We start from the raw sequence: 20,442 nt of genomic DNA, 5'->3' as shown, positions 1-20,442 counted from the left end.
TTATCAAATTGGAACAAACTCTACGTCGGGTTAATTTCGCCTTGAAATATAAAGAAAAATACTCTAACTATAAATAAATTATACAAAAATAATAACGTAAAAGCAATAAAAATACTCGAACGTACAACAGGATAGCCAAAAAATAATCTTTATAGGCATCCGAAGACATGTAAATCACATGACGACAACCACGCAAAGGTCCCACCTTAGTTGTCTTCGATCTTCAAATCCCTCCCGTGAACTCTCCTAGCCCATACCCAACCAAAACTGGGGTACCTCAGCTCCAAGCGCCACTACTCCGAGCATCCTAAACAAAAAAATGAACTTCACCTATGCTTTTCTCCGCCTTATCCCCTTGTTCTTTTCCCTGATGCCCTTCATCGTCCATCCCTCCTACGCTGCAACTACTAATCCAACTGACCTGGTGCTCCATGTATGCAGGCGGACCTCGGATTACTCCTTCTGTGTCGAGTCTCTCTACAGCGACCTCCACACCCCAGGCGCCGATGCGTACCAGCTCGCCTACGTCTCGTTCCGCCTAGCTTACCTCAATGCCACCGGCACCCAACACCACATAGCCACGCTCCTTAAACATTCCTCATCCCCAGGCCAGAGCCAGCGTCTCCGTCAGTGTAGCCGCGATTACAAGAAGGCCACTTTCGCTCTGGAACGGGCTTACAATGACCTGGACTCCGAGACCTTCTTCGAGTTGGCTGATTTCGCGGGTGTTGCCGCCCATGCTGCTGCTGATTGTCAAGCCGCCACCAAGGGAACCTATTCCTCGCTTGCTGTCATGAATAAGAACCTGAAGGGTCTTTCCGAAATCTGTAATGTCGTCTCTAAACTATTTTCTGCATCTTAGTTTCTGTGATCACTCCTCTCTATTTAAGATTAATGGTTTTAGCTTTTCTCTTCATTCTACTCGAATAAATATTGGGAAATCATATTTTACATAAATTAATAAAAATCTTAATAATTTGATTTTAATTTCTCTCTCTCTCCTTTTTTTTTTTTTTTTTAATTTCTCTTGCATTTAGACGAAGGCTCGAAACTAATGCTGCACTAAAAAGAGAGAAATCGTGGATGGTTTTCGTTTGAACCGTACTAAAGGAAACTACTCGACCGCCTTTAGAGAAATGCTTCAGCACCGATTGAAGACCAGGGTTTCAACTTCTCACAGCAATATCAAATATATACACCACGAAGAACTCTGTAAAAGCGTGTTTATTAAAAAGGAAATTATGGGAAAAAAAATAAAAAATCAAGTCATCTGAAAGATACAGGTTGCTTGAAACAAATTCCCAACAAATGAATCATCTTCAATCCGTCTATATCCAACCATAATCAAAATGATTCCTATACTGCGATTACTAAAGGATTTGCTACCTCTAACCCCTCTACATGGTATACATATCTAGGAAAAACTTCAAGGAAAGGAGGCCATGAAAAGAAAAGAAACTGCGTAGTTATGATAGTGTGAATTCCAATACCACGAATTTCCCATTCTCCTATAAAAAAAAAATGGGAAGCATAAAGTTGCCCTTAGTTTGGTGTTTTCGGAGATGAGGGGGACTCACTTTGCATTTTAGAAGGGAGATCATCAGAAATGATATCCCAAGAAAGATTCATCTTACGCCTTCGGTCCAAGAAGATCGGTCTCGGTGGTGTTTTATCCAATTCAAATTTGCATGTTAATAAGGCCACGATCTCTGACATAGGAGGTCTGAGATTTCCGTGATTCTGAAGGCACAAGAAGGCTACATGGATTGCAAGCAAAACATCCGTCTCCACAAACCCATCTTCTCGCATATTCGGATCAACCAGATCAAGCACCCTTGACCCCTCATATAGCTTCCATGCCTGTAATGACTATCTGAATCAGTAACACAGTGTCTTGGCAAAGAAATTGAATAATGAGTATTAAATAGGTATTATGCAATGGTGAAGACCTACATATTCAGGGAGGTACCGCATTTCCGATGCTAAATTAAAATCTGTGTTTTTCCTGCAACAAATGATTTCGAGGACAAGGACTCCAAAACTATAGATGTCTGCCTTTTCAGATAATTCTCCCCTTATAGCATATTCAGGTGCGGTATAACCTCTGAACAAGAGGGAAAGACAGAAGGCAGTTACAAACAGAGTCAAGCCTGCAAAATCACTAGCCTAAAAGATCATTATAACGCTAGGAAGTCCCTTGATTGTGCATGATATTACTTTAGATGACATTAACATCATCAGAGTCATTCTGATGAGGTGAGGAGATACCCATCTCTTGGTTTCGAGTAGTGATAACTTCTACCTAAATACACAAAATCATAGCATTTTAACAGTTATATTGGGTGAGGGACTTACAAAGTTCCAGCAAATGTAGTGCTAAGATAAGATTGATCTTCAGGAAAAAACCTAGCCAGCCCAAAATCTCCAATCCTAGGCTGAAATTTGTCATCAAGAAGAATGTTGCTAGCTTTGATGTCTCTGTGCACAATTCTTAAGTGCGAATCCTCATGTAGGTACTGCAAACCTCTTGCAACGCCGACTATTATCTGGAACCTGGTGCTCCAATTCAGGAACTTATTACTTTTACCTGTATACAGGACCATGAAAAGTAATGAAGACAGTGAACCAAATTATTAAGGGCATTGCACATATTATGATAATTAAACTCTGCTTTCTTTTGTTGATTAAGCTGCAAGTGGTTTCAGAGGAAAGAAAGCCTGACATAAGTTTCTAATACAATTCCCAATTAAATATCACTTGATGATGGATATCTTCAAGTTTCGAAATTGTGTTCCAGAATCAAGCATCCCCACCAATATCATAGAATTTACTCATCAGAGAAGAAGGAAATCAAATAAATTATTTCATAGTGTAGAAGATTAATGATACTTCTCCCAGATACCAAGAAAGAAACCGATAGGATAAGGCGGGGTAGAAAACTATACCATATAATATAACGTCCAAGCTTCTATTCTTCAAGTATTCATAAACAAGTAGCCGTTGAGGCCCATCGTAGCAACATCCAAGAAGGCGAACCAGGTTCCTGTGTTGGATGCTCGTGATCGTCCTCACCTCTGCAATAAATTCTGACTCTCCTTGTCGGGATGTATCGAGGGACAATTTCTTCACCGCCACCAACCTCCCATCGTCTAACTTTCCCTTTTAAGGGGGAAAAAAACATATATGAGTTTAAGACCCTGAAAACAAAATACTAAGTTCTGGTGACAGCCAAAAGAAAATTGAAAATATCACATATCAATTAGTGCTGGTAAAGAGTTTCAGATTGTTTGGATAGGTAATGATCCAATGAAAATGATTTATCACCTGACTGAATTTCTGAATTGGGGACATCAAGAGATAATCTCATTTCCTTCTGATCATTAATATATACTAGGCCACAGATACCAAAATTGACATCCATTTGTTTTCAGTATGCCATGTGACTCTAACATTCCACCATGACACATAGATTTTCAAACATTAAAGGTTCATAATTTTGCTAATACTAGTAGATAACTTCGACATGACTTTCTTGGGGTTGGCATCAAATACCAGATAAACAGGCCCAAATCCGCCTTTTCCAAGAAGATGATCAGGATGGAAATTCTTGGTTGCCTTCTTAAGTGTCTGGAAATCAAAATAGCTGACTGTTCGAAGATTACCGCTAAATAATTCTGCAGATGCTGCAACATAAAAAATTAAAAAAAAAAAAATTCTTTCAGATGTTGTGCTCTCATCCAAGATATTGTCTACTTTTCCAACCCATCAGTTTTACTACCTCGCTGCTTATTTATTCCTGCTACCAACTTCAATAACTCTGGTGGATTAACTCTTTTTCGAAGGATTAATATAAGGATCAGAAATATCACAAGCACAAGCAACCCTCCCAGAAAGAAGAACAAGGCTGAAGAACCCCACTGAGCAGAGGAGCTCTGCATCCGCAATGCAGTGGTCGCTGGATCGGTCACTGCATCTGCATGCATAAAATTTTGAATCAGATTGACTGAAAAAAGTGAGATGGTTTTTCCAGTGTAGCAAACCTTCTAGTACTCGGGAAGGCATTCTTATCGGCGATCGAGCAAAGGACCAGTGATGGTTCCCCCCCGCCTTCGCTTCTGTTGCAGTGACAAAAGTAACGGTAACATCAATGAGCAACAGCCATTTTCTCCATATCGCTCTCTCGGAAGAATTTAAGGTTCCAAAGAGAGGGGGGGGGAGGGGTGAGAGAAGGTGAAAAAGCTGTAACATAGAAATTATCGCGGGAATGGAATGTCGGACGAAACAATATCGTCTGTGTGAGAGAGCAAACGACAAGAATGGTCCAACTGTCTTGTGAACAGAAGGTTATAGATAAATCGAAACGGCGACGCGTTTTATTTTATTTTTATTTTTTTTGAAGTAAACGCGTTTTATGATTTTGAAGAAGTAATACTATCATCTTTTAGATAACAAATAACCATCATCCTATAGAGTTCAGGTTCTTGTTAAAACCTTGCAAGAGGATGCAAATGTAGGGGAGCTTATTAATCATGAGAATAAGCAGTGGAGGAAATATATGCTAGAAGACATTATGGGACTTAAGACAACAGCTATTATTAAAAAAATTCCACTAAGTCAGATTGAGGCTATTGACATATTGATATGGTTAGGCACTAAGGATGGTATCTATTCTGTAAGAAGTGGATATCATTTTCTTAAAGAGAGACAGAACATATCACAAGAACATACATCAAATAATATACAATTACAAAAAAGATGGACATGTTGTTGGCAACTTAAGATTCCTCAGGCTGCAAAAGTTTTCGTGTGAAGGGCATGTTTAGAGTCACTACCTACTAGAGTGACTTTGCATAAAAAGAAAATTGTAGATTCTCCAATGTGCCCGATGTGCCTAAATGAAGAAGAATTTGTAGAGCATGTTTTATGGAGCTGTAAATCAGCTATGCGTGTTTGGAGTCAAGGACCCTACTGTAATTCACAAAAGTTCACTCAAAGTAGAGAAATTCAAGGACATATTCGAGAGCCTAAGTGCAATATATGATCAGCAAGTTCTGGAGTTTTTCATTATAACATCAAGAAGTATATGGCATAGAAGAAATAAATTGATCTTTGAGGGTTTCTTTCAATATCCAACTCAGTTAGCCAGCCAATCAAAAATATTATTGGAAGAGTTCAAAGCAGTGCATAACAGGCCTAGAACTGATATTAGAGGTACAAAAGTGATGAATTGGACTCCTCCACCTACATGTTTCTTGAAAATCAATTGGGATGCAACAATTTTTGAGGTGAAGGGTATGATTGGAATAGAAATAGTTGTTCGAGACCATGGAGGCAACATAGTGGCTACAAAAAAAATTAATCAATCTGGTTTTAATGATCCCCTACTGGCAGAAGCACTTGGTGCCTTTCAAGCAGTTATGATGACAACTGATTTAGGAATGGACTATATATTTTTTTTAAAGAGATTCATCTCAGATTGTAAAGGGCCTTAATTCCCATGTTGAGAGATGGGATAAAATAAGGATGATGTTATCTGCTACTTGTCTGCAGCTTTTTACTTTTTCTAGACGGAAGTTTTTGTTTGTTAAGAGAAGTTCCAACCATCTAGCTCATAGTTTAGCTAAATCCTCTCTTCTGTTTGATGAGGATAGTGTTGTTCTGGATTTAAGTCCAGGCTTTAGTTATGTAATTTCTTAAGTTTGAAGTTAATACAGTTTTCTTTATTTAAAAAAAAAAAAAAAAAGATAACAAATAATTAACAATATTCGTCCCCTTGTGATAAAAAGGAAAAAAGAAAAAAAAAACTAACAGAGATTTACACCAAGGGGATGTTTGCGGAATCTGTGAAATCAATGCCATATACCTTAAAAATGATAGATATACAACAGAAAAATCATAAATCAATACTCGTGTGAGTATTAGTTGATTATAAATTATTTGTAAAACAGTTATATGTGTATCATACTCGTGAATTACTTGTTTAATTTATTTATGTGATCGAACCTAACTAAAATAACTTATTTACGTATGGAACCCAACCTACGATCCAAATTCCATAAAACAAGAACAAATAAAAAATAAAAGTACAATACATCTATATCAAAAGATAAATATTTTAACTCTACAAACTGCACGGTTTTATATGGTTCGTCTGATTGTAAAATTATTTTTATTATAAAATAAATTTAATAAATTATATAAAATTACGTTAATTTATAAAATTATTTTTATATAATTATAACAATCCTCATATCTAAGTGCGAGTTAGGATTGAAATTGACGGAGTCAAAGTTGGATTAATAAATGGACGGATGGGCTAGGCTAGTCGGTTTGGCCCCAACCTGGTAACTGGGCACTTCTTTTAGAAAAGTGGGTACGACAAGTCGAAGAACCTATTCCATAATAAACCACGAGGGAGTAAGCAGTTCCTTCCTTCCTTCCTTTTAACATTTCAACCAAAACGAAAAGCGACGCCATGTACGACAAGATGTCACAAGGATATCATATCCACCATATCTTCTGACTAACTAACAATTATTTAAGATTAATTATGTATCAAACTATAATCTGCCGTCACTTATTTATTTGTTAAAAATTAATTCTGCATTTATAAGACGATATTAGAAGATCAGTACACTCTGATTAATTACAGTACAGTACATGCAGTTATGGTCATAAAACTATACCAGATCGATGGAATGTTGAAAATTTGCCCAACACGCCCTCAAAAGTCTCAAGTTCAAGTGGTTGGGCGTTAGAACCATCTTGATTAATTGGCTCAGGTGTACCTTCAAGTCCCGCCTCCGCACATCTTCTAAAGAAAGTATCATCCACGTTTGTACGTTACTGACTCGACAACAACATCAACCAAATATTATCGTATCAACGGTACAGATGATACAAACATCTATATATTACTATACATCAATTATTATTCATTCTCCTGTCTTATATCTATAATTTTTTTATAAAATATAATAATATTTTTTATAAGATATAAAATGTATAATAGTAAATAGTAGTTGATGAAAATTTTTTTTTAATATTAAGAATGCATCCTTTGCATTTGACTTATAGATATAATTTAATTTTTATTTATTTTATATATATTGGGAAAAATCATTTCTAGATCTCTTGGTTGTGTCCTATCAGTACTGAACGTGCCACGAAGGAATTCCAGCCTCCAAGATTAATATGACTCCTAGCTAGCTAGCTAGCTAGCTAGGTAGCTAGCAGCGTGTAACAGCTTAATTGGAATGTTAATCCAATATCGCATATGTGCCTTTCAATTTGCTCTATTTCGGTCTAATGGTAATTATTGCTACCACTCACATCATTCTTTCATTTTGAATGAAACTTCCCATCTTTTTTTTTTTTCCTTTTTATCTATTGATAATGGCTTCAAATGCATTGCGCATTGCCTTACTGATCAGAGGACATTAGTTGTATTATGCATCACTTAAATAGAAAATATTTTTTAATTTTTTTTTATCTAATCATTACTTAAACACAAAAATTAACACAATTTTTTTACATATTTTAAAACAAAACACAAAAATCATAAATATAATTTTTATAAATTTTAAAACAAAAATAATATTAAAAAATTAGACTTCATTTTTTTTAACTTTATCTATTCACATTTACAGACTCCAATACAATAATTATTTAAAATAAAAATTATTCAACTCTTTCTTTTTAATATTTTTCAAAATCCAATAAAACATATTCTTTCAAACTATTTCACTTCTATTCACAAAAATTTAACATACCTTAAACAACTGAACATGCCTTTAGAAAATCACAGATTTATTTAAACTAATTAGCCTCAATAAAGCTATTATGTCCTCTTATATATAACCTCTTGTTAGATAGAGATTTTCAAGCTTTTATTCTTAAGAATCCAAATTAAAATGGAAAAAAAAAAAATTCATTCCAGGATATGTAATTTACCCATTAATAAAGTGCCAACTTTGCACGAAAGCAACAATAGTTGACCTGCGTACGAATATTAAGGCTCGGTAGAATTGACATTTTCACCTAATTTATCTACCGAATTCCTTCAATATTTAAATGCAGTTTTGATACGCAACTTGCTTATTTTGAATCTATATACAAGTAAGTCATGTATTTTGACCTTCATATATAACATAGAGAGAAATGATTTATATAAAGTAAGTCATGTATTTTGACCTTCATATATAACATAGAGAGAAATGATTTATATAAGTTTTAAATATATAAATAATATATAATAAAGTTTTTATAAATAAAAAATAAAAAAGAAATTAATTTTTTCTGACGAGACCTACATTTTTATAAGACTTTTATAAAGGACTTGTACGAGTTTTATTCAAATAACACTTCTTCATAGCATTATAACTATAAAATATAAAAGTGAAGAATGACTAATTATAGATAGAATTCCTCTTCAAAATTAAAGCAGCAACGATCAATATATACAAATAAACAAACAAACAGAAACACGACTTTGATGAACGAAAAAAAAAAATAGAAACACGACAGCTAGCTAGCCGTACGTGCGTGTATTGAATTGTTGCCTTGTCTTACCCCGCAACCGCGTAGGGCTGGGGAATTCATGAAAGAATAGTTATCAAAACCTAATTATAGGAGGAGACCACTTGGACGTGATTAATTTCATTGGCTGTCTTGAGTCCCTCTATCTCGTTTGATTCAAAATAAATTAAAATAATTTTAGATAAGTTAAATAAAATATTATTTTTTAATATTATTATTATTTTAGAATTTGAAAAAATTAAATTATTTATTATATTTTATATATGAATTAAAAATAATAATAATAATAAAATAAAATGAGTTTCAATCAGTAATTCCCACCATAGCCGAGTCAACTCAGATCTCTTTCAACCTGGCATGCATGCGTTTTTCCCAACCACTTCAACCCTCTAATTATTGGCTTGGCTTCTCCCATACACCCCCGGCCACCACATCTGTATATATATGTACAGATTCTGATCACCATTTTTCCATGCACTTCACCCCCCACCTTTATTTTCCTCCGCCATATTTCTCAGAACTTAAAATTAGTCATGACTTCTCCTAGTACTTTTGTTGCGACCAAGAATATGGCTATGGTTTTTCTTCTATCCAGCTGCCTTTTATTGGCAGCATCGGCCGGTAATTTCTACCAAGATTTTGACATCACATGGGGCGATGGGCGCGCAAAGATACTCAACAACGGGCAACGTCTCACGCTGTCTCTTGACAAGACCTCTGGCTCCGGTTTCAAGTCGAAGAAGCAATACTTATTTGGCAAGATCGATATGCAGCTAAAGCTTGTACCCGGCAACTCAGCCGGAACTGTCACTGCTTACTATGTAAGTATTTCAAATGCCTTTTTATTTTATGTTCATCATCTAGTTTTGTCACTTTATTTTCATCCTTGTTAAAAGAAGTATATAGTTAATGCTCATGTTGACATGTTGTTATTGTGATCAGTTACGTACGTGGTAACCACCTCTATGACATTTATAAATGTTGCAGCTATCTTCTCTGGGGTCAGCTCATGACGAAATCGACTTTGAATTTCTGGGTAACCTAAGTGGAGACCCATATATTCTCCATACTAATGTATTCACACAGGGGAAAGGCAATAGGGAGCAACAGTTCTATCTCTGGTTCGACCCCACCAAGGACTTCCACACCTATTCCATCCTATGGAATCCTCAAGCCATCATGTCTGTAGCGCTCTCTCTCTCTCTCTCTCTCTCTCTTACTTTTCATCTTTCCCTTAACATTTTTATGATTTCATATATATATATATATATATACAGTTTCTCTGTGGAGGGAACCCCCATTAGAGAATTCAAGAATTTGGAATCAAAAGGAATCCCTTTCCCAAAAAAACAACCCATGTTGATATACTCCAGCCTCTGGAATGCCGACGATTGGGCCACAAGAGGTGGCCTGGTGAAGACAGATTGGAGCCAAGCTCCGTTCACTGCCTCTTACAGAAACTTCAATGCCCGAGCTTGCGTCTGGTCTACAGGTTCCTCCTCTTGTTCATCTAATAATTCCTCCGGTTACTCATGGTTGACGGAATCCCTTGACGCGACGGGGCAAGAAAAAATCAAATGGGTGCAGAAGAATTACATGATTTACAACTATTGCACCGATATCAAGCGCTTCCCGCAGGGATTCCCTCCCGAATGTTCACTTTCATGAATTATAATTTAATGTAACATATAATTAATTACCACTTTCGTTTATCAGAATTTCACGTGCTATATATTTCAAAGCGAAAAACTACCATAGAAATTCCTTTTAAAGGTTTTAGTTTTTATTTTTTACATGACAACCGTGTTTGATACGTACGAAAGTCTATCACATCAACTACCAAATATAAGAAAAGTACTTCGAAAATTTAAATTACTAATGTGGACGTATATATAAGAGCGCGGCTTGAGCAAAATCCTGAACTAATGAACCTATGATTCATTATTCATTTTATTATATTTGTAAACTAAATAAAATTAAATGAGTAATGAATTTATTATATATAATGGTATGTATATCTATATATTATATATAATAGAGAAAAACTAATGGTATTTACTTTAATTTCCTTGCTCTTACATTTTTAACCCTTATTTAATTTTCATGTAAACCACTAGCTAATAGCTACCAATTTGAAGCAAAGCCACGTACATATTATAAGGTATTCATACCACCATATAATTAAGATATTTAATGGTATATATATAGGAAATATATCTAATATTGCATAAGTAATGTTATATATAATTTTAGAGTACTGTGCAAACGTTGTGCAATCGTTTTAGACAAGAGTGAGGCTTTTCGTGTAGATTTCGTATTTACACACTTTTTTCAAAGAGATTATGCGATGCTTACGCACTCCACGATTGCAAATATCATTTCTCATCTTGCATATAACAATCCTACACGCATTTTTCTATATAAATTGTATGAAAGTAATAATTTTTCGTCCTTTCTTTCATCGAAGCTGTCTCTTTTGTTTTTTTATATTTACTTTTGTATTTTTTTTAAGAAGTGGAGATATCCGAACAGATGACACAAAAGATCACACATCAACAACCAGTGATCAGCTATCCAAATCAACGGCCTTTATGCTCTTCAACTGGCCGGGCAATCACTGAAGCAATTACAGATTGCCCGAAAGAACGTTCGGAGGTCAGTCCCAGAAGTTCTTTAAGGAGCCGGCCCAGTCTCTTTAGATATAAATTTTTTCTTATCTATTTTATAAATGACCTCGTTTCTAATTCCACAAAAGAAAAAGATACTGAAATTTGAATAACCTCCGTATGAACTATAACCCATCTGAAAAGGATCTCTAGAGTCTAGATTTTCACCTTTCATTAAAATTGTTTTTTTGTTTTTTTGTTTTTTTTAGATTTAATTCAGTGAGGGTGAACTTGTAATAGTCTAGAATTAATGGGATGAGATAGTTAAAGATGAATACGGAAAACTGTATATTTTCTTTAGAGGAAATGGAATGGAAAACAGATAATGACACGTTTTCTTCGAGGGAAAGCACCTCTAGCAAGTGTAACAGACTAATATTCTCTTATGCCCTTTCCCACTACCCCCTACAAGTTAATATACTAATATTATTGAATTACTAAGAAGTCCCTTCCTTAAATGGGCTCATGGCCCTTACAAAAACCAAATTAAACTCAACATAACAAACATAGATGTTGGGCTTCTAGATAGCCCACAATCCAGGTGCCCCCTTCACTTGATAGTCCAGCCCTTAAACCGCCCGACCCATGCTTCAGACAACCTCCTTTGATTTCACGACAACACTTAGACTTAGGGTTCTCTCGTAACACACTTCACTTGAGTCCCGAAAGCTTATCTCCACGCCGCCGTATCACAACTCCCTTCCACTTCAGAAAACCTCGCCCACAAGGAGAGGAAAATCTTCGCACAATCGGTGATGTAGCTCCCATGAAGCCTCTTCTACCTTCTGTCCTTGCCATTGGACTAAGACTTCGACCCACGGTTTGTTTTTAATTTTCTTCAATCTTCTTTGCAGTACTTCCTCAGGTTCGGGTTTAATGACTCCACTGTTATCTACAAGAGGCAACGTTGTAAGAGGCAAGACTCCATGGCTGAGTTTCGGCTTGAGCTGTGAAACGTGAAAAACGTTGTGGATCTGTGCCGTAGATGGAAGCTATAGGCGATAAGCTACTTCACCGATCCTCTGCTCTATCTGATAGGGCCCATAGTACCGAGGTGAAAGCTTGAGACTTTGGCGACGATTGATCGACGACTGTCGGTAAGGTTGTAGCTTGAGGAAGACTCATTCCCCGATCTGGTAACTTCTTTCATTTCTCTTGCTGTTGGCATATTTTTTCATCCTTTCCTGGGCTTTGATGATGTTTTGCTTCAACAAACCCCATAGTTGCTCACGGTTCCTTAGGGTAATTTCTACTTCATCCAACCGTGTTGTGCCTGGCACGTAACTGAATAGTTTGGGTGGACTGTACCCATATAATGCTTTGAATGGCGTTATTTTTGTAGATGCATGCATGCTTGAATTATAACACCACTCTGCCAATTCGATCCACTGAGCCCAATCCCTTGGCCTGTTGCTCACATAACATCTCAAATAATTTTCCACCCACTTATTAACTACTTCTGTCTGTCCATCTGTTTGTGGATGGTAAGCCATACTAAAAGCCAGTTGGACCCCTTGTAATAAAAATAATTCCTTCCAGAACTTACTGGTAAAAGTTGGGTCTCGGTCAGACACGATAGAAGCTGGCATTCTATGCAGTTTAAATATATGTTTCATAAAAAGTTGTGCCACCACCTTAGCCGTGTAGGGATGACAAAGAGGTACAAAATGACTATACTTGGTAAATCTGTCAACAACAACCCATAGAGCATTAAATTTTTCAGAACTGGGCAGCCCTTCGACAAAATCCATTGTGATATCTGTCCAAGGTTTTGAGGGGATAGGCAGGGGCTGTAAAAGACCACTGGGCAAAGAGTTATCAACCTTCATCACTTGACATATGTCACACTCTCTTAAAAAAACCTTAACATGAGCCTTTTGACCAGGCTAATAGAAATCTCTTTTGAGCCTGTGTAATGTCTTGTCAAAACCCATATGCCCACCCGTAGGGCTACAGTGAATTAACTCCAATATCTTCTTAATGAGACATTGGTTAGCTGGTATATATATCCTGCCCTTGTAGAGAAGTAATCCATTTCTTTCTGTATAGAGGCTATTCAGCTCACCATTTTGATGTTTTTTTCCATAACTCTTGTACTGCTGGGTCCTCATCATACAAGGCCTTAATGTCATTAACCCAATCCCAACTCGGTAGAGATATTACAGATAAGGTTGCTGTTAATCTCTTGTCTCTGCCTAGATAAGGCATCAGCTACAATGTTCTCCCTACCCCTTTTAAACTCCACCACAAAATCGTATCCCAACAATTTAGAAATCCACTTCTGCTGCATAGTGGTTCCTATCCTTTGTTAGGAATTTAAGGCTTTGATGGTCAGTTTTGACTACAAAGGCCTGGCCCAACAAATATGGACGCCACTTTTGCACCGCTGAGACAAGTGCTAACAGTTCCTTTTCATAAGTAGACATCCCTATAGCCCTACCCTTCAAGGCCTTGCTGAAAAAGACTAATGGCCTTCCAGCTTGCATTAGAACTGCACTAATGGCCTCACCCGAGGCATCACATTCAATAATAAATGGTGATTGAAAATCAGGTAGTGCTAAGACAGGGGCTGTGTCACGGCTTCTTTCAAACTGTCAAAGGCAGCTTGGGCTTTATCTGTCCACTTAAACCCTTCTTTTTTTAATAATTCTGTCAATGCCCCTGCAACAGCTCCATATCCCTTTATGAACCTTCGATAGTATCCCGTGAGGCCCAAAAAGCCTCTCAAATCCTTCACTGACCGTGGAATAGGCTAGTCTAACATTGCTCGCAGCTTCTCAGGATCAGCCCGAACTCCTTTTCCTGAGATGAGGTGGCCCAAGTATGACACCTCTTCGCACCCAAAGCTACACTTGCTCAGTTTAGCAAATAATTGGTGCTGCCTCAAAGTGGTGAATGTGATTTTTAAATGGTTCACATGAGAAGCTGCATCTTGACTATAAACTAAAATATCATCAAAAAAAACTAAAATGAATTTTCTAAGATACGGTTTATAAAAACCTGGTTCATCAAGCTTTGGAAAGTTGAGGGTGCGTTAGTTAGGCCAAACGGTATAACTAGAAACTCGTAGTGCCCTTCATGAGTCCGGAATGCAGTCTTTGGGATGTCCTCGGGTTTCACCCTTATTTGGTGGTAGCCCGATCTCAAGTCCAACTTCGAAAACACCTTAGCCCCATGTAGTTCATCCAGCAACTCTTCCACTATAGGTATAGGATATCTATCCTTGATAGTTGCACTGTTTAGTGCTCTATAATCGACACATAAACGCCATGTTCCATCTGCCTTTCTCACCAACAGAACAGGTGATGAATAAGGACTTTGACTGGGTCTAATAACCCCAGAATCCAGCAACTCCCGGACAATTTTTTCGATTTCATCTTTTTGGAAGTAAGGGTAGCGATATGGTCGGACTGAAATAGGGTTGGCTCCAGTTTGTAAAGTAATTGCATGGTCATGGGAACGGGTTGGGGGTAAGCCTTTTGGATTGGCAAAAATGTCAGAATAATAGGTGAGAAGTTTCTGGACAGATTCTGGAATCTGGTTGTGTTGGTGTTTGGTTGTATTTTCGATGAATTGTAAGAGTATTCCTTTATTCTCCAACTTGCTGCATTCATGAATGGACCCTTCTTCAATCCAAGTGTTGCTATTAAGACCCTGCAGCTGCACAGTAGCTTGTTTGGAAGTAAATTGCATCGTTAGGTCTTTAAAATTCCACAATATTGGTCCTAATGCTTGCAACCACTGAACCCCAAGGACCATATCACACCCTGCCAAAACTAACACATACATGTCCACCAAAAAACTGGTCCCTTGGATGCAAACATCCACGCTTGTCACCTTGCCTTCACTATCGACCAACTCACCATTTGCCACTTTAACTCTAATTTTTTCTTCTGGCATTAAGGGTATGTGAACCCTTGAAAGTACTGCTGGATCTACAAAATTATGAGTGCTTCCTGAATCAATGAGGATAACAACCCATTGGCTACCAATTTTCCCTTTGACACGCAAGGTCTTTGGATTCCTAGAACCCGTGATGGCATGTAGAGAAATTTCAGGGGTACCTTCCACAAAGAAAAGAGGTTCCTCAACACCCTGACCAGCGGTATTGTCCTTCCCTTCTTGAGGTTGTTCTACCTCATCCTCCACTTTCTCAATTAAATACAAACTTAGGACTGGTACATCGATGTCCCGGGTGCCACTTGGAGTCACAATGGTAACATAATCCCTTTTCTCTTCGTGTTTTCATCTGGTTTTGGCTAATTTTCTGGACAGGTACAATAGCTTTTTGGTAGGTGTTATTGGATGATATGGTTGAATTGTTTGGATGTGTTTGGTATATGGTTACTGCTGGTTCTGTGTGTGGATAGAAGGAAGGTCTTGGTTGGGTCTTTTTGTGGAATGAGGATTTTTCTTCCTGTATTTTGGCTAAGCCGAAGGCTTGAATTAAGTTGTAGGGATTAAATATTCGAACTGTCAACCTAATGTCATCTCTAAGACCACTGAAAAAACAACTCAGTTTGTATGGCTCAGATAAGCCTCTCAAGCGGTTAGAGAGTGTTTCAAAGGCTGTTTTATACTCCTCAACAGAGCCAACCTGCCTTAGCCTAGTAAGTTGCTCCCTAGGATCATCATAACTACTAGGACCAAATCTGATTAATAATGCTTTCACAAACTCCTCCCAACCACACAACAAGCCAGATTCATCCATATCCCGAAACCAAACTAGTGCTCTTCCAGCCACATGAAATGAGACCAGTCTCAAACGGTGTTGTGGTAATGTGTTATGAAAGGTAAAAAACTGGTTTACCTTGTAAAGCCAGCCGTGTGGATCCTCTCCACCAAATACTGGAAAATCCAGTCTCACCGATCTTGGTTGTAGCTCACCACCATGAGGTATGAAAAGTTGTTGGTCCTCTACTTGATTTGTGTGTTTTGAATTGGTGTTCTTTTTTTTTTTGTGCAGGATTGACGACATTTCATAAAACTGCTGCAATAAGGCCTCCATCTGCCGCCTCATAGCACTCAGCTCACCCCCAATGGCGCTAAACTGTGACTCTGTATGCTGAATGTGAGCTTCAGTGGTTTGTTTGAATGAAGTGAGTCCTTCTTGGAGGTCTTTCAAACGGGTTCCCTCAACCATTGCAGGATGTTGGGCTCTAAGATACCACTTGTAATAGTGTAGAATTAATGGGATGAGATAGTTAAAGATGAATACGGATAACTGTATATTTTCTTTAGTGGAAATGGAATGGAAAACAGATAATGACACGCTTTCTTCGAGGGAAAGCACCTCCAACAAGTGTAACAGACTAATATTCTCTGATGCCCTTTCCCACTACCCCGTACAGGTTAATATACTAATATTATTGAATTACTAAGAAGTCCCTTCCTTAAATGGGCTCATGGCCCATACAAAAACCAAATTAAACTCAACATAACAAACATAGATGTTGGGCTTCTAGATAGCCCACGATCCAGGTGCCCCCTTCACTTGATAGTCCAGCCCTTAAACCGCCCGGCCCATGCTTCAGACAGCCTCCTTTGATTTCATGACAACACTTAGACTTAGGGTTCTCTCGTAACACACTTCACTTAAGTCCCGAAAGCTTATCTCCACGCCGCCGTATCACAGAACTTCTATAATTTTAATAAAAATCAGATGTCTCGCTTGACTTGGTTAACGAGTTATATTCTCAAGCCTCTACTCTACACCACTTGCTGCTTACATGAAAATTCTATTCTAAAAACTCCACAGCATTTTCCTAAGTAATATATACTCAGATCAAGGATAGCAAAAATGTCATGATCAAAACACTTCAAACCAATAGAACACAGAGCAAAATATAATGGTAGCGGCTTTAAAATGAACGCAGAAATTGATAAAGATTTACTTTTTCCTGAGATAGGGCAAAAGGTTTTCGATGAGGCATTGGAATAAGATGTCCAAAGTATCACTTTCTTAATAATAAAGAACATTTTTAATAAAGGAGGCAAGTTATGACTGCAAAAAACACTATCCTTTAAAACAATTGGGATCTCTTAACTCAGAATTGGGTTGTCCATAACAATTTGAAAATCATCTATTAGAAATGACATAAAAAGTTGAGAGATGATAGGAAAAAAACCATGTAATGATTTACAGGCGACAGTGCACGTCAAGATAATTCTCAATATCAATGAATATGTTAAATATGAACCTGAAGGCATGCGCATCAAGTCAATGTAACATTGGATTTCTGCTCAACGAACAAAACAATATCAAAATCAAAATAAACTTAAGCGTTCTGAAGACAACAGAAACCAAGCAACAAAGGAAGAGCACGAGATGGGGGAATCTTCAAGCATAAGAGCATGATAACCAAAAATGAGAGAAATTTTTCCAATAATACGTGAAAGCTACCTTTTTCTTTCGTATTTCCATCTTTTGGCTCCAAGCACACAATTTATCTACTAGGTAGAACGAGATTTCTTTTTCTTCAGGCGTTTGACGGTCGGAGAAATGGTTTTTATGGCCTTACGGGCTTTCTTTGCAGAAACAGCTCTCTGTTTCACCTTTTTAGTCGCAGGAGGGATCTCCCTGATAGGACCTGGAGGTACCCCTTTCTTAAGTGCACTTCCTCTAGGCGTAACAGAGGGAGGCAATCTTAGACTTTGTGCAGGTAAGGGACACTGTGGTTTCCAGACCAAATTATTCTTCATGGAAAACCTTACCTTCTTTACACTCTTTCCCTCACTCTTAGCACCTGTGCCAAATTCAGCATCTCCATTATTTAGCTCGGGATTTTGGGATTTCTGTGTATCCATGCTCTTTAATCTCTTTCTCTTCTTGGATACAGTACCATTAACTTTAATTTTGGGCAACTCGCAGGCACTTGGAACGTCAATATCCAAACCTACTTCAGCAGCAACGTTTTCAAACTGAATCTGGAGGTTGGAAATCACAGATTCATTTAATGTTACGAAACTCCCATCACTAGCATATTCATCATTTGAATTCTCCCCATTTGCAATGGCTACATCGTTGTTCTCTTTCTCCGCATGACTGTTCTCTAAAACCATATCAGCAATCTCATTCTTCTTCAACGACTCCGTCTTCTTAGACTTTTTGCCAGTGCCACTGCCACCGGAGTCTTTCTTCTTTTTCCTGCACTTCTTCAGAGGTTTATCATCAGAAGACACATTCACAGCATCCGCAGCAACCTCGGTAGGTTTAGAACCAACCACTTCCATCTCAGTGCTAATAGGAACCAAACTTGGTGCTTCTTCTTCATCATCTTCAACAGCATCAGGAATCGAAACCTCAATCCCAGAAGACGCCAAATCCTTCTCCAACTTGGAAAACTCGTCGTACAAACCAAACAACACCTTCCGATTCCCCTGACAGCACTGAATCGAAGAACCCAATTCATAAAACTTGCTCGAAAACCCCATGGTCAATGCAATTGTCCCAACCACCACGGCTTGGTCACCCGAATCAACCTCATCCCCCACTTTCTTGATCTCCAATAACTTTCTCCCCATTTTTAACAACTCGTCAAACATACTAGACCTAATCTTCCCTAGCAACACTTTATCAGGCAACTTCCCCATCACAGAAACGAACGGTTCCAAGAGAACCTCTACTATTGCGGAGCGAACCGGAAGGAACAGCCTGAGTTCTTCAAGAAAAACGGAGGCAATATGGTAATTAACGCCAATGCCCCGAAACTTGTCGTCAGAAAAGAAAGTCGTCTCCACCAACACACCCATCAAGCGCCTCGAAAGCTCCAAGTCCCACGAATTATTTTTCAAAAAAACGAAAGAATGGTGCAAAAACCTTCGAATCAAGAGGTAGAACTTGTCTAACCTGAGGGCGTCGATGCCGGGCCACTCGCGGCGCATGGTGAGGAGGAAGACGGAGAAGTAGTGGAGAGAGAGAGGGAGATGGAGGCGGAGGAGGAGAGAGGAGAGGCCGTCGATGAGGAGGGACTGGACCGGGAGCTTGTCGGCGTGCCAGACGCAGTAGAAGAGGGCCTTCCAGAGCTTCCTCATGTCGTCCTCAGGAAGATCGCGTTGGGATGGAAGCCAAGTCTTGACGAGGATGCAGAGGGCTTTGTTTCGAGTGCTCTGGTTGCACGCGCCAAGCTGCTTTATCAGCAAGATGCCTTCTTCAACTTGCGCTCCGTCGCCCATTGATCTCAGGCAACAGATTTAATAAGCCCTAAAACTACAAATTTTGGGGGATTAGCTTTGAGGAACAAAGATTGCACAATTCTACAATTTCAAGACACAAATAAGTTCCGAATGATTCGGATGATGCAGCAGTAGCACGCTAGCAGCAGCTGCGAATGGGACCTTGATCTTTGCCCGACGGTGGGGTGCAAAACCTAGGGACTGTTTGGCCTTGCAATGCACCGGATATTCTAATTCTGCGAACCGACTGAGAAGGCCTTTGTGCTCGGGCCTGGTAACAATCTACCTGAATAATTCCGGGTTTCATCGGTGGGTTTGTTTGGAAACTCGAAAGTAGAGCAAATCTTATTTTATTTTAAATTTTTTTATAATTTTATTTTTAAATATCACTTAAAATATATTTTTTAATTTTTTAATTTTTTAATTTTTTAATTTAATTATTCTAATTATTCTAAATTTTTAAATAAAACACAAAAAATAATACTATTTTTCAAATTTCAAAATAAAAATTATATTATAATAATATTTCAATTTTATGTTATTTTTATTCAAATTTTTCTTCACTCTTTTTCAAAATTAAATAAAACATTTTAACACAAACATTTTTATTATTATTTATAAATTATTTTATTATTATTCACATGATTCTAATATTATCACACTTCCACAAACATGTCCTAAGTGACTTTCTTTTTTTTTTCTTTTTCATGTGAGGGTCTGAGTGACTTTTGAGTATGGTATATGCCTATCAGCCTCTAATATTATAAAAGTTAGAGTTATTTTATTTTTAAGTTGATGTGTAGAGCATACCAGTCACATTATTTAAAATGTAATATTTAATTTATAATATTTAAATTGCAAAATTTTTCTTCCAAATAAAATTATACCATATAAGTACTTTAATATGTATACTATTCACGCCGACTTAAAATTTCTCTTCCGTTAACTTTGAGTAAAATTCTATTTATAAGTCGGTGAGATAACACCTGGCCTGAATATATTTTGGTAAAATCAAGTTTTCATACCTGTCTTTTTTTATTATTATTTTTTATTTTCTAAGAAA

The 20,442-nt window shown here is 37.6% G+C and overlaps 4 protein-coding genes across 4 annotated transcripts; 2 read left to right on the top strand and 2 right to left on the bottom strand.

Annotated features, from left to right (window-relative positions):
• The first annotated feature begins 201 nt into the window (after positions 1-201).
• On the top strand, positions 202-921 carry LOC109008177 (cell wall / vacuolar inhibitor of fructosidase 2-like). The gene has a single exon (XM_018988183.2). It carries the CDS (start codon positions 320-322, stop codon positions 860-862), a length of 543 nt encoding a protein of 180 aa, XP_018843728.1. The 5' UTR covers positions 202-319; the 3' UTR covers positions 863-921.
• Positions 922-1,043: 122 nt separating this feature from the next.
• On the bottom strand, positions 1,044-4,362 carry LOC109008176 (putative receptor-like protein kinase At4g00960). The gene is made up of 7 exons (XM_018988182.2): positions 4,041-4,362; positions 3,779-3,973; positions 3,553-3,683; positions 2,946-3,159; positions 2,356-2,587; positions 1,954-2,104; positions 1,044-1,860 (listed from the first exon to the last, which is right to left on the bottom strand). The coding sequence occupies exons 1-7, from the start codon at positions 4,246-4,248 to the stop codon at positions 1,543-1,545; spliced, it is 1,449 nt and encodes a 482-aa protein (XP_018843727.2). The 5' UTR covers positions 4,249-4,362; the 3' UTR covers positions 1,044-1,542.
• Positions 4,363-9,009: 4,647 nt separating this feature from the next.
• LOC109008957 (probable xyloglucan endotransglucosylase/hydrolase protein 23) lies at positions 9,010-10,333 on the top strand. The gene is made up of 3 exons (XM_018989266.2): positions 9,010-9,359; positions 9,526-9,719; positions 9,816-10,333. Exons 1-3 carry the CDS (start codon positions 9,072-9,074, stop codon positions 10,204-10,206), a joined length of 873 nt encoding a protein of 290 aa, XP_018844811.2. The 5' UTR covers positions 9,010-9,071; the 3' UTR covers positions 10,207-10,333.
• A 7,029-nt stretch (positions 10,334-17,362) lies between these two features.
• On the bottom strand, positions 17,363-19,686 carry LOC109008956 (ribosomal RNA processing protein 1 homolog). The gene has a single exon (XM_018989265.2). The coding sequence runs from the start codon at positions 19,377-19,379 to the stop codon at positions 17,658-17,660; it is 1,722 nt and encodes a 573-aa protein (XP_018844810.2). The 5' UTR covers positions 19,380-19,686; the 3' UTR covers positions 17,363-17,657.
• Between the last annotated feature and the right edge of the window lie 756 nt (positions 19,687-20,442).

The sequence above is a fragment of the Juglans regia genome, chromosome 8 (genome assembly GCF_001411555.2).
Source record: "Juglans regia cultivar Chandler chromosome 8, Walnut 2.0, whole genome shotgun sequence".
Lineage (NCBI taxonomy): Eukaryota > Viridiplantae > Streptophyta > Magnoliopsida > Fagales > Juglandaceae > Juglans > Juglans regia.
This window is presented reverse-complemented; position numbering and strand designations above follow the sequence as displayed.